A 15,087-nucleotide genomic window follows, 5' to 3' on the forward strand; every position below is an offset into this window, starting at 1 on the left:
TGCTTCTGTTGGTAGTCTGGGGAATTGCTCAGGCTAGGCAGTCTTCCTCAAATTTTCACTGAAGAATTTATTTCATTCTTAGACCAAGAGGGAAATGCAGTATAGGCTAATGGCAAAGTTATGTTCCTCTGGCACAGGAGTGCTAGAATACTCCTAGCTTAAAAACTACTTGCTTTTCTAATACTTGAACTTAACCAAAAAGTGTTGTTATTTTTTTTAATTAATTTCCTTTGCTTATATTTTTACTTTGTCATGGGTCTTGTGGAACTAGCAGTTAGCAGGTTTTAATACGAATAAATCTAGGGTGCTTTAACGTACATGCTTCAGCTAACAAAGACTGTGATGGCAACTTTTTGAGTAGAGGGAACTGGCAATGTTGCAAAGGTATAAAAAAAATTACTGAACATGTTTAGGGACTCAGGCTGTATTTGAGTTCCAAAAATTTTCACTTCTGAAAACTCTGTAACTTTCTTTTAAGGCTTTGACTCTGCCTTTGAAATTAATTGGCCTCTTCATATCTTTGCAGAATTATTATCTTCTAGATGCAGCACTAAAAACTGAGCTCCGCGTAGATCGCCCTCACCTTCCTAATAGGGGCCTACTGAGTCTGAACTTCAGTTTTCATTAAAAGTTACCACAATTTTATAGTCCTGTTACATTTAAAATTGTGAATCATTAATAATCTCTTTACTGAATTAGAGAAGGAGAAACAATGGGTAGACTTCAAAGTTTTGGCAGTGTTCATAACATAGGTGTAGTACTTGATAATGTGAATCCATATTAATCAGATGTCAGAGATTCTACCTTTAAAATGGAGTACCAGGCATTATTTAAGGTGCGAGATCTTCTGCTGCACTAACAACTTAGTTTTGATTGTAGATGAACTATTTTGCGCAGTAATTTTCCTAGCCTGGCAGTGAATATGAACTCTTGTCTTTTTTCTTCTTTCCCCTTCCCTGTTTGATAGGCTCAGCCTTTGAGGAAAGAACCTGAAATTATCACTGTAACACTAAAGAAACAAAATGGCATGGGCCTGAGCATTGTTGCTGCCAAGGTATGGAAGTCAGTTTGTTTTTTTATCAGCCTACTGTGGAAAATGTTAATGGAAAAATCTATTTCCCTTAAGTTTGTTGTGCACATCATGTTGAGCATACTTATATTCTGGCTGGGGAATGTTTCTGTAAAATACACAGATGTAACCAATACAAGAGGAAACATAATATGGATGTAGTTATTATGACATTTAAGTTTAAGCCTCTACTATAGGTTTATTCATTTTTCAGAGCCAAAAATTGTCAGTGTTATTAAATGGAATTAATAAACAAGCTTATTTAGCACTTCTGCTGAAAAGTAGCAGAAGTATCTAGGAAAGAAAAGCAGTAAATATAAAGAATAAAATGTTTTTATTTGGTGAATAAATAATTCAAATATATACATTTAAGTTTGTATACTTTCGGCTATGAAGACAACACCTTATCTTTTGCACAGTGTACAGATGCATGTATGACTTCAGTTTTGCTTTATAGTAGAGAGCTACAGTGTTTTAAGTACGTTGGTGAAGGAGGGTATACCTCTTGCCCTGACTTGCCAAAATTGTGGGTGTATGCTGCTCTTAGTAGCACTAGATGGTAATGTATGGAATGCACATACAACTCCAGCCACCAGATGGAGGACTACACTAGTTGGTTTTGCTTTATTAACTGGGTCACATAGCAGACATAGTCTTTGAGTTTTAAGCTTGTTAAAAATTATGCAATGGTGATAACCAAAAGTCCTTGTTGTAATTACATGGTGTACAACAGATAGAAGTCGTCTTCCCTAATGTCTCTTCACTGTGTAGTACATGAAACTTCAGGATGCTGTAGTCCTCCTTAGCACTGAGTACATGGGTCGAAAACATGATTGTTGTACTGCTTTTAAGTTAGTTATCTCACATAGTTAATTGCTTCTAAACAGCACTATTTTTTTTTTTCCTACAACTTTGCTCATTTCATAGTCTGTTCTTGAAATGGTAATCTTGCATCGTATCAGCTTTTAAGGTTTACTTCTGACATCTGTAGAGGAATACCAGGTGTCAGGTGGATGTTGCTAACAATCAGCAGCTATTGAGGAAACTATTCAGGGTCTGAAAAATGTAGCTCAATATTCTGCTGTTACTTTGGTGGAGTGGGCTAATCATTTGAGAAGCAAATACTAGACCTTGAGATACACCAGATTAAATATGTATCAGACTTCTGACTGCCATCTGCATTTCTGTTGAATGTTTCAAAATGTGCAGTGGAAATTATTTTTTTTCATTTTAAACTGTGAAATCTGATTTCTTATGTGGAGAGAAACAGGATATAATGGGGAAAGTTTCCCTTTTCACTGGAGCTGGCTGACTTCTATATGTTCTTTTAACTGCTGACACTTCCATTAGCAGTATGTAACAGTGCTACTGGTCAGTGTGTAAGCTTGATTTGAAAGTTTTTTACAAGTTATTTAACCAATTTCATGATTTCTTTAACATGATCAGTGATGGAAGCAGCAGTCTTTATCTCAGCACAGTTGCAGAAACACTCACTGGTTCAGGCAGTGATTGCATTTCATCTTTCTGCTGTGTGCCTGCCACAGTATTGGAATTCTGATTTTAAAATGGTTATGTCTTAAATCTCGATCCGAAATGAGCAAGAGGCAGATTTTTATTTTCGTTTCAGTGTAGGTAGAATGGAAACTTCTGCTTATTTTGAAGTCAGCAGAATTTTCATTGGATAGAAAAAATAGTCTCTCATTAAGTGTTGAAACAAGTTGCTGTAGTAGTTAAGTAGGATTATTTTCAAGGGGTTATTTCAAGGGGTTCAAAGTTGCTATTGTAAGTAATTAATAGCATGATTTTCCTGTAATGGGCGTCATAAAAACAACAGAGTAAGGAAGAATACACAGGCATTAGTTTTCTCAATCTGGCCAGAGCAGAACAGACTAGAGAATTGAGTGAGTGTGACAGAGAAGCTAGGAATAGTGGGTGGATTTTTTCTTCCTATTCCTATCTTGTTGACTTTTACTAATAATTTTTCCGATGTGTCTCAATTCATGTATCTTTTACCAGCATAAAAATAAAAATTCTCATTTTTTCCTTTGGCTGAGGAAAATGGAGGAAGAAGTCCAGTAGACTATTCATTAAAATTTTCTAAACATTAACTGGATAGAATACCTGAAATGAAAGGGAGAAGCAAGTGTGAGAATAGATTTCGGTTTTTCTATATTTTTTTAAGAGTAAAAGATTTGGGTATCAGGTGCTCATATGAAAGTACCTTATAGTTGAAGAAATGAAAGCTCATATTCAGTTGCAGAAATACACAGTTACTGCTGCCTTGCACAGGATCCCAGTTTGACTGCTGACCCAATTACATTTATTGAACTATTGGTTTCTAGAGTGCTTCAAAAGTGCTGTAATAAAAGAAAATGCAGCAGCTAGTCAACAGGTGGCCCTGCTCCAACCAGTGAACGACAACCCTGAAACTGTTCAGCTTTGGTTAGGAAAACAGTTGTTTTTTTCCTGTGATGTGACAAAATAGTTGCTCTTAGTAACATGCTGTGAGAGTGCCTTTGCGTGTCAGTGCTGACCTGCCTTTCTTGTTAAGTCTTAAGGGGCTCCTCGTACTTGTCACTGGCTTTGGATGAAGTTGGCTAAAACGTAGGTTGGTGATATTCTAGAGATGGATGAAATGGGCAGGTTCTCAGAGATCATAAAGAAAAATGATTCCTACTGACTGCTTTTCTTCCTTCTACCCACTGCAAAAAATCTACGCTTTCCTAGTAATCTGTGCTCATCTCTGAGGAAACATGTAACAAATTTATCATGTGGTAATTCTTTGAGGTTTTATTAGTTTGGAGGGTTATGTAGATAAATAAAGTCTGTGTCAATTAAGGATTTTAATGGGGAAATTAGATACCATAGCTTACATGCCCCTTCCACACCAAGTGTTCTTAATTACCAAGTGATTGTCACGCCTTCTCTGCTGCAATCAAAAAAGATGATTGGAGTTATACAAGCAGAGAAGTGATGCAACTTGCATTGAAATGCTGTGCACCTGCTTATTCTTATGATAGATGGTTTCAGTTTGTGATACTAGGTGACTGCAAACACATTGACATTAATGTAAAAACAAAACAAAACCAAAGGAGGTGAGTCAAGGAGTATGTGAAAGTGGTAGGTCCCTGGGGAACCCTATATTTGATCCTCTTTCTGCCTAATGACAGGTAAAATGTTTAAGTGCATTACTTCTAATTAAATAAAATATGAGTAGCTGTGAAATAGAAGTTTTACAGGCCTGCCAGGAGTGCTGGAGAGAGCAGAAGTGCTGTGCATCACCTAGTTGACCTCACTTTGCTGTAGGGGTGTTTCTGAGGCAGGACAGCCCCTTTGAGAAACCATGTAGTAAGCATGTATGCTATATGCAAACATACCAGAGAAAACAAGTTGAGTTTATGAAACAACTGTTAGCTGCCAGAGCACTGTAAACAGTATTGTGTTTGTTTGGGTTTTCTTTTGGTTTTTTAAATTAGGAAAATACCTAACAGCATTTCGTAAACTGAATACTTTACACAGATTTTTATTTTTATTTAAAATTAAATTGTATAGCTTCAGATGTGATCCAAAAAGGTAGCTTGTTGTTCTACCTTTTTGTAGGTGTTGCATGTTTTCTTACCGTAATACTCCTGTAGCTTTATTAGCAGTAGCTTTTGTAATAGGTATATGGAAATGTAGTTAGTAGGAGTGGTCGGGCATTGGGAACAGTATTGCTTTTTGAGGTTATGTGCAGAATTTGGTTGCTCTAACCCTGAAAGATGTTTTGATGTTAAAAGCTGCCTGACTCCCAACCACATTGTGGTTAAGTTTTTATGAAATCCAGATGATTTGGAAGCAGCGTGTGCATGCAGTTTACTTTAAAAATATATCGCTTTTTGGGGGCTTTTGCATGTGACTCCTTAGCCATCTGTGGGCCAGCACGTTACTTCCTGTTTAATTTGGAGGTTTTTTGTCTTTTGTACAAAAGGGCTCCCTTTCTGTTTTTTCTAGCAGTTTTCAAAGTTTAGTAAAGCCTCTAAAGTAAATGGAAGTCAGAACAGCATAACTGATTACGTAAGAGTCTGAATATTGTATTGGTTATAGCTGGTGTTGATAAATGCTACACTGTGTCATAGCATCCAGCTCTGAGTTATCTTGATGGGTATCTTGGAAAATCCAGCAGACTAGAGCGGTAGTTGCTGTTGAGGGCTGAAAGAGAAGTGGAGAATTGTTTTTTTTCTTTCAAGGATCTGTAGTGCCGGAGATCAAAATGTGGTTTTCTGTTGTTGGAAGAACAGAATCCATGGTAAGTCTGTTCAGGTTTCTGTTGGGACTGTTTTTCTCTGAAGTTTTAAATACTATCCCTGTACTTTTTCCTGCTCTCTTGCTTGTTTAAACCTGCCAGTAGTTATTTGTTCGTGTAGCAACAATGTAATACAGCATGCAGTTAAATATAGTCAGATGTTAGTAGCTAACTTTCTAAAATCTAGAAAGAAAAAACTAATTTTTTAGCTTGTTCTTCATATGCACTTCTCAAATTTGTGGAAGTGACTATTAATATTTAAAGTTTCAGGTGTGATATCTACTGTTTTACTCTGGCAGAGCATGAATAGCATGACATGTGATCTGTTTACTTGTCATATTAGTTGGCTTTAATCCAGGTTCCTCTAAAAGCCTGTTTTCCCCTTATAAAGTCTTAGGAGAATAATTAAAATTGAAATCCCAAACAGTGTGTATATAAGACGTTTAATACTCTGTAGACTCTTCTGAAGAGACCAGAACATGCAAATAGACTGCAGTTAGGATATCTTATGCTCAACACATTGACAGAGTAGAGCATTTAAATTCTGTTTAGATTGCTACTGCACAAACGAAAGGATTCTCATGTTCTGCAAGAACGATAGAGCAGGTTTTGTTGATTAATCTTCACATACTGATTTTATTAATTAGTATGCTACAATTTAGTTCTTTAAAGTGTGGCACACTTCTACTTCTTGCTCCGTCATCTTTTGTTAGTATAATGGAAGAAGTTACCTTAAAATATATACAAGCACCTTAAAATACATATGTATATGCCCCTACTGGCATATAAATCAGAGCATATTTTCTAGGGGTTTTTTTAACAGATGGTCAGATTAAATATCTTTATAGCGCTTGCTATAATAGGATGAGATGGTGATAACATGTTTCTTTTTTAATAGAAGCATTTCAAACACTGAGTGTGACAGTTCATCAATAAATATTCTGGGGAAGGGGCTTACTTCTCTAAAAACAAGTGTGTGGCATCTTAACCATAATATTATTTGGCAACCTTGATTGTTCTTAAGATTTAACTAAATCATTCTAAGTTGCTTTATTTTCTAAACCGATGCTCGTCATTTTGTATGTAACAGTCAATTTAAGGTGTTAAATTTAAGGAGAGTTTGAGACTACCAGGAATATCAATTTCCATGTGAAATTTTTCTTAAAGTTTGTTCTACAAATATCTTGTAGGTGATCTATGTAGAAGGAACAGGCTTAAACATTGATTTTAAAATCTTAATTTTTTTTTTCCCAAAACTGAAAATTAGGTTTATAGTTGTTAATACTGTTAACATAATATACAAATTTGATTCTCTCTACTCTGTGTTTGCAACTATAGACAGTTGATGGGATTTTTTTTTTTTAACCTGTTTGTTAGCTCTTTACTTGTGTTCCAGGTCTTAAGATTTCTTAAGATTTCAGATACCTCAGTATCTGAAGTCTTCTTGTGTTTGTGCTTTCTAAGTATTTAAAGAAATTTTTTGCCCTTTCCTCCCAACATGAATTAATTGAAACGTTTGAGTAAGAAGATTTAGGAGTTGTTTTGTTTTGGTTTTTTTAATGTTCAATACTAATTTACATCAGCGGTCTGAACTACTGATGTTGCCTTAACAGGCTTCTTAGGAGGAACTTAAAATAAAAATGTAGTATTTAATCGTCATTTTCAGCACAGATTTCTCAGTCTCGCAGGAATAAGATAGTATATAAGTTGCCAGTTTAATCTTCGTCATGAACAAATAAGTAGCTATGTGTTAGCAATTTGCCTGTTTCTTGTTGATTCATAACTTCCAGCGGGGTTTTTGGTTAAATTTTGGTACCTTGTAGATGTTCTATAAAATTTTGCTAATGCTTTCATATGCAGTGTAAAAACTAAAGCTTATGCCAGCACAGCATGATTTTTCTTCTCACTAGCTGTGAGACTGCAGCTCTGCTCAAGTGTAGAGTGTTTTTTGTCTTTTTTTATTCGCTTGTATTTAGACTGATACTGCAAATGGGTCACCCAGACTTTTGTATTTAATGCCTTCTGGAACAAAGCAGGCTTTAAAATTCATGTGCCAGTTCCTCCTTGAACTAATACCTTCTGTATGCCAGCACTTGCTAGCAAGCCTGCAAAAGTTACAGTGCACATATGCTTTAGCTAGAATTCCTCTACCAGTTTTCATTCAATTCTGGCATTCGAATAACTTCCAAAATTCAACTTAGATACATGTTAATACAGCATTTTAATTTTAAATTTTTTACTCCTATTAATTAAAAAGACTTTCAGAAGTTAACAAATTCTGTGTAGACTTTTTCCTGGATGAATAATGCTCTCAATTGGAGCAGAAGTTTAGGTGCTTAATAGTATGTGATAGTGCATACACGGATACCGGATTAAGTTGTATCCATCTGAAACTGCAGAGCAGCATTATGTGGAAGATTGTACTGTGGGGTTTTTTTTGGTTGTAATTTGTCCTTAGCTATAGAGCCAAGAGTCACTTTTTCGAAAAAGTGCAGAGATATAGGGTGGGTTTTTTCCAAAATAGATTGCCCAGTATGTCTTGCCTGTAAAATCCTATCCACAGACCTAATTAAGCTGAGGCATTAGTTCAGAGTTGCCTTAACAGGGAGGAGTGTCACAGAATCTGCAATATAACTTGTAGATTGGTACATAACTCTGAATAGCCCTTACTTAGTGTGTCACTGCTCATGGAGTATTTAGAGCAAACGTACATTAAGAAGTTAACCCTTGTTTGGGGAAACAGAGCTCAAGCAATATATTTTCCTTGAGCTCAACAACAGATTTTTCCTTTGAAACAAAAGAGAAATGGAATCAAACAGGCTCATGTATTTAATTTCTTTTGTTAAAAATTAAGAGTGCCTTTCTGCATTTGTAGAATACCATATGAATCTTAGTTGCAGCATTTATAATAATAAAAGAGGCTTCCTTTTCAGACAGGTTGAGAAAGACTAATGAATAAAACTTGCTTAGTCTTTTATGAATGTCAAATATGAAGCATTTTCCCTTTACTTACTGCTTTTCCCGTTTCATGAGAGCAAGAGTAAAGTACAACTAGGTAGGAACTGTTGCATACTCGATTCCAGTCTCAGAATGAGTCTTTAGGCCAACTGCTTTAGCTAGTTTGTTTAGTTGCTTTGGTTTTCATCAAAGTAGGTATCTTCTAGAAGCACGCAATTTCCAGAGTGTGAGAGAAATCACATTACAAATTGATATACTTCTGTCTAGCACAGAAGACACTACAGCTATTTGTGTCAACATGCCTTGCTTTCCATGTTCATCTAATTGCCTTATTAAGGTTTCTGAATACCATAATTTGTTGGTTTGTTTTGGGGGGGTTTTTTTGTTTTTTGTTTTTTTTTTGGGGGGGGGGGGGGGAGTGTTTTGGTTTGTTTTTTTTTTTATTACATACGCACAAGACTACAGTACTGCATATTTTATTAATGCCATTTCAGGAAGTCCATTACAGAACATCCTGGGTTCTTTGGTCTTTTATCTCCTGGGAGAAGCATGCTTTAAGAAGATAGAGGGTATATTCACTTGCTTGCTTTGTGTGCAAGTCAATCTTGATTGCAAACATTCTTTTATAAAAAAGTAACAGGTAACCCTTATTCCATTAAAGAGAACAACAAAACTCTTCAGTCCTTTTTCTTTACTCCTTTTGAGGCTATTTGTAAATAGAGCTTCTGGATACACTGGATGTAAAGTTTCTGGGTTGTCGGATGCTTCAGAGTCCCGTGATATTGTACTGCTTGCAATCTAGCTTTTTTTCTCTGAATAGTAAGACACTTATTTTTCATCTGTTTTCCCACCCAGTGCAACTTAAAGCTACAATGGAATTGTTCATAGACCTTAAATGCTTGATGTTTCTTTGCCTGTGAATAACACTGATTATCACCAAAGTTTGAATCTCCACTGCCTGTTTTATTTAATTGGAAATGTTTTGCCCACTTGTGACTGTAGTTTGTCCAACTCCAAAAATGTTAGGTTTTTTCCCCCCCACCATGGAGGAGAATTTGACAGGGGAAGGCAGAAGTGTACGTATGTGGAGCATGGGTCAGTTTTAAAATTCTTTTTAAGTCAGTGTACGACGTGACTCATAGCAGCTGTAGCCACAACTAACAGACCAGTTTTACATACAGTAGGCTGGTTCACCTCATTTGTATTTGGAAATTATATGGAGCATGCTATGAAGTATTTTTTCTAACAATGACAGATTTCCAAAGTCTCTACATTGGTCTTGAAGCAGCCGAGGCCTTCGCTTCCTCTGACAAAGTGGGTTTTTTCTGATCTTCAAGTCCAGAGAAGTTCGCCCTCGCGGGAGATGGAATGGGTAGCTACAAAGTTGGTTTTTCTCATTCCAATGGGCTTGACAGAAAGTAGTTCGATGAGTCATAGATGTAGTATGTTCGGTACCTAAAGTAGATAAATACATACTCATCCAGATACAACCTACAAAATGCATGCAGCTTTAGGGAATGTGAGTGTTTGGGTGATCAGAAACCTTTGCTGTTGCCTCCTAGACAGTACATTTGTAAACTGGCTGCATAGTTTTGTAAACTGGTATTCTTTAAAATGCTTACAAGCTTGGGTTATTTAAATGCTTCTAGACTAATTACTTGCCAGGGAGGTCAGGCTGAGACTTGATTCTGTTGCATAAACTTGTCTTTAAGGATGTTTATAAAAACTTACAGAGGTCTTCTATGTAAACTTAAGAGTCTGGAATCAGAGAATTAGCCTTGATAAAAATCAGTAAAGTCTACCCCGGGTGTAGGCAGATAAAAAATTTAAGGCCCGATAGCTGGTATCAGGCTTGATAGCTACATTTCTGTCCTGTTTTGTTTAAAGACATTTTAGTTGCAGGGATTCATTCTATTTTTAAACTGTTTCGTTTTTATAAAATATAACAGAAGCTTAACAAAAAAGACTGACCTGGGGAAACAGTGTCATCCTTGAAATGTTATGAGAGATACCAGGTCCTAATAGTTCAGCAAGGTATAGTTGTGTATGTATATACATACGCATATATATATCTACATTATTAAAATGAAATATTTTTTTATGTTTGCATACTTACACAAAATCTAAGAAAGTCTTGAAAATTATTTCTTTTTTAAAAATCTCCAATGGTTTACGTGAAGCATTTATGTGAAACCATTGGTTTATGTGAACCATTGGAGTGTTTTGACGTGTAGTCCTGGTATTTGAAGCCACTTAAATTGGAATATAACTTTGAAAAGGTTGGTAATTATATGATGCTTTTTTGTGGATTTAGTCAAACTATAATCGGAGAGTGAAGGATACCTTCACTTCAGGACTACTTTTTCATATTAATATTTATGTGAAGCTTGAAACCATTTAAATATTCATGTATTTAAGACAGAAATCTTCAAATCAGTATTGAAAGGTCATCAGGAAGACTTTCTTGCATTTCGTGTAAATAAAAGTAGTTTTTAATACATGTAACATTTTAAAAAAACCTTTTTGTTGAAGTGTATTTTTTTTTTTCTTTAATCAAACATGATTCTGCCAGTCTTTATTGGAAGCTGTTCATTGCTCCAGTTTTATTGGAGTGATAAACAAAGTATGTGAAGCTAAACAGGTATGGGCAAATGATGGTTTAGAACAAGTAATGACAAGACCTTACTGTGAATTGTTTGGAGCATTACCGGTTTGGTTAGGTGCCATACCTGCAGATATGTTTGGCAGATGCATAATTTTTCCTTAATTACTTAATACTACAATTTTGCTGTCATTCCTAACAACTGGAAAAGTGTTTTTGTAATAGTTTTCATAGTTCTAATTTTAATGATAGGTTTTGAAATAACTAGGTCATCCTACAGATCTACTAAAACTTCAAGAATATTACTAACCTCACAGAAAGTACAGATAGTTTGTGATCCATCTAAGTTAGTTGTGGGGCATGATGTTTGAGGATGGGAGCAGATTAGCTGTTAAGGGGTTATCACCTCGTCAACAGGTGGACCTTAATGCCCGCTCTGATACCTTTACACTGGGGTACTGGTGGGGCTGCATGGTGTCTCAGCATCTCCAGCCCATCACGCTGCTGGTGGCAGGTGCCCATGTGGCGTGGCATGGCATGGCTTGGGTGGCTCGCATGGGAACTCGGCTGCATGTTGACACTCACTAGAAGGAGCTGCCTGTTGTTTCCACCATGCCGTTACGGCTGCTTTTCCTGGCAAATACCAAATGGGAAGGAGGAGCAGGCAGGATTACTTCTGCCTGCTTTTAATGCTTCTGTGGTGGCTGAATCACCAGCTTGTGGGCTAGCTGTGATGTTGCCATTAGGAAGACTCTATCTGAGGTTACTGTTTTTCAAACTGCTGCTTTATGGTGTGCTCCGATTTTATGGCTGATGTAATGTACGTGAGCCAAATTTTCTTGTGTGTGTTACTGACAAGGAAGTCTTAATAAAACTCATCTTGTGACGTAGCAACACTAGCAATAAAATCTGTTGTCCTTAAATATTTTAATTCTGTCATTTTTAGTAATTCATTACTACTGTAGCCTTGTACATCTTCAGTTTTACACTATTCTGATGTAGGAGTAGTTCTTTCTTTTTTCAGGTAAGTGTAGTTTATCGTTCTTTTCCTGATTGGTCTGATTACTCCATAGAAGTGGCTGCAATTTTTTTTTTTTTTTTAATGCTGCCTCTTCTATTTCTATAGTTCTCTCATAGTAAGTTTTGACACAAATGCAGTATTTTGGGCGCAGTCCTTTCACAGCAAGGAGGGGCTTGCAAAGCAATGCTAACTGTGAAAACAAGTATGGACTACTGTACACCGATGTGTTGCTTGATAGATGGCCCAGATGATAAGTGGATGTGATGGAAAATGACTTGTTTCTTGTTAGGCTGTCTCAAAAGCTGAGGTTAGATTGCATTATCCAACTCGGTCCTTTGTCGTCTTTAACATGACAGAATTTTTGTAGTCAAGCAGAGAATCATACTGGGCTTAAAAGGGGCAAATACTTGGACAACAGGTATGAAATCTTTGCATACCTTTGTCTGCCATAAATCTTAGTTAGCTGAACATATTTTTGTGTTTTTTCTTTTGAAGTATTAAATGCGTGATTGACTTTGCTGTGTTGTATCAACTTTGTTTTCCTTCCATCCTCCAGCTCCTAGTGAATTTCCGGATTTTTTTGAGGTTGCAGTCTGTGTGACTTGAAGAGTGGAAATCTCATAAATAAACCTAATATTTGGGAGGGCTGTTACTTTGTTCACCTTCCAGGTGCTCTTTTTATGAGGGAATCTAGTGTTGGACTTCTTTTCTCTTTTTCTTTTCCACCCCTGCCCCATGTCAGTTCCGTGACTCTTAAATATATTGTATCAGCATTCTAAAGGTTGAAGTTATGCTGACCAGAGGTGCCAAAATTGCTCTCTAACTTTGAGGATTGCCATAGTTGCATGAGTTTTCAGAACTCTTCCAAGCTTTCAGGCCCTTCAGGAAAGTCATTCAGTCAAATTTGTTCATTTATTCAGTAAATTCTTTACTAAATTCCTTTATACCTGGTGATGTGTCCTGGGATACTAGCTTATGTTTTTCTAGTTGTCCTACTGCTTATTTAGAAGGCATTTATAAATGAAAGTTTACAGAGTTTTTGTTACTTCTTAATTTCCCAAATATAAGTGCTTAACAAGTACTTTTTCTGAATTAATAGGGAATGTATATTTATAAAACCATATATGTCTATATATTTCTATGTAATTTATATTATACATGTGATTAAAAAAAATTAAAAAGTTGTTGTCTCTCAGGTGAGATTTTAATGTTGACCCTTTTTTTGTTGGCTCCAGTCTGTCTGAATTCGTTAATCTAAGAGATAGAGAGTTTTTTGAAAGAGCTGAAAGCTCTTGCTGAAGTTCCAGCTGGTCAACTATGTTTTGCTCTGCTGTCTTTGGTCATATTTTGAGATTAAGTTCTGTTGATATTATAAATGTATTGGGGGTTTGGGGTTTGTTTGATTCCACATGATGCAGGAGTGATAAAACATCCTCTGAAACAAATGACAACTACTGCTAATTTTTATCTCTTACATGTGTAAGCTACTTCTTTCTTGTTCATTAAATCCTCTGGTATTTTAGTATTTATATGTGTTACTTTGTGGTTTGGGAATATAGTCTGCAATTTTAGTTTATTCTTCTAACAAGTCAGGGGTTTTTGCTTTGAAAAGAATTGATTTAGGAAGTTTCGTAAGTATTTTTATAAAATATTCAATCTTTAGGTACTAGTGTGGGCACATTGACCTTTTCCTGATCAATTTATAGTGTTTTGGGATTGAATTACAATATTTATGTATTTTACAGTGTTTGGGAGCTGAATTGCAATATTCATTTCATGTGCAGACTGTATGCAGAAGATTCAGTGTCAGTTCATATGTAGGGTCTACCCAGACATTTGAGAAGGTCCCTTGTCAATTCAGCTACAAATCACCAGAAAAATAAGTGTCTCGTGTTATTACAGATTGGAACGTAGCTGAACATTGTTGAACAATGCTTACACTAAACTAGGGCCTAATGAGTACCACTTCAATAACTTGAAGTTTTCATTTAATTTCAAAAGAAGAGTTGGGTTTGCATGGACTATGCAGCCCATGACCTATGAACAGTACTGATGTGAAACTCCCAACGCTCGTCATCATCCAAATGTGTAATAAACTTAACAAGCCTCTCTGTGGTTTATTTCCTTGCTTTTATCTCTATACTCAGGTTGTAATTTTAGACTCCATCTTGTAAAATTTTTCTGAACGTGCTTTTGTTCTGTGATAAGAACTGTTTAAAACTACACATACTGTGACAAACTATGACAAAAATAAAGCTAGTCTTCTTTTCTGAAAGCTTACCTATCTTTCTTCTGCCCCACATTAAGTATCGTTATACAGTGTATGTGGGCCACACAGATGCAATAAAACCAGATCTAAGGGAAATAGAACTCCTGATGAGTTTTAATTCCTGGATTTATTGATAGTGTTTCATACCTCAGTGTCTCGCTTATCCTCTTGACTTGCAGCTCCTTTTATTCTTGCTCTCTTTCTTGGAGGAGGACTCATTGTTTGTTTACTTTTTACAAGGTAGTCTGGTTACTTAAACAGATGTTTTCCCATACGTTCTTTTCGTCATTTAGATTTAGGATCAAGACCTGAATTACCATTCTAAGCAGGCTTCTGTATGCAGAAGTATCCTGTGTTTGCCTTTACCTCCCAAGTAGGATTAGAAGATCTATTAAAATCCCACCTAAATGTGAGAGAATGTTCCCCGTTGTCATAGAATTCCTGCAACAACCTGTAAGTCACAGCAAAGTTCGGATTAATTATTCTCATACCCTGACTAAACTGAAGTGCATGCCAAACTTGCAAGTGCAATATGTTAACATCTTTCAGTTTTTGCTGTTTTAAAACATTAAATTACTTCTTAAGATAAGTGTAAGATGATAAAAAAAACTTTGTACAGGTATTGCATCTCATGCAAATGCGTGGCTTCGTTCTGAGTACTGGACCTAATCGTTTTCCTCAGTTTCCCACATACATTGGCTATGTACATCCATCTTAAAGATGAATAAGCTCAAGCATGGAGAAGATTATTTTCATGAATCTTTTGATGTTTTTACTCAGCTAATTAAGCTTCCTGGAAAAAAATGGGGACATTCTTATCCCATTGTGTAATTACATCAGTAAAGCTGTTCTGGTTTTTTTAACAGGATGTATTTACTTCAACTCG

General features: G+C 36.0%; 1 protein-coding gene across 14 annotated transcripts in view; it reads left to right on the plus strand.

The window, feature by feature from the left end:
* Nucleotides 1–15,087, plus strand: part of AFDN (afadin, adherens junction formation factor) — a 134,699-nt gene that overhangs the window by 89,788 nt on the left and 29,824 nt on the right. For all 14 annotated transcript variants that reach the window (XM_072856255.1, XM_072856258.1, XM_072856254.1 and 11 more), the window contains one exon: nt 968–1,054. In XM_072856255.1, coding sequence (XP_072712356.1) covers nt 968–1,054 — 87 coding nt within the window. The remainder of the gene's footprint in view (nt 1–967; nt 1,055–15,087) is intronic.

This window comes from Ciconia boyciana, chromosome 3, assembly GCF_034638445.1.
Source record: "Ciconia boyciana chromosome 3, ASM3463844v1, whole genome shotgun sequence".
Taxonomy (NCBI): Eukaryota; Metazoa; Chordata; class Aves; order Ciconiiformes; family Ciconiidae; genus Ciconia; species Ciconia boyciana.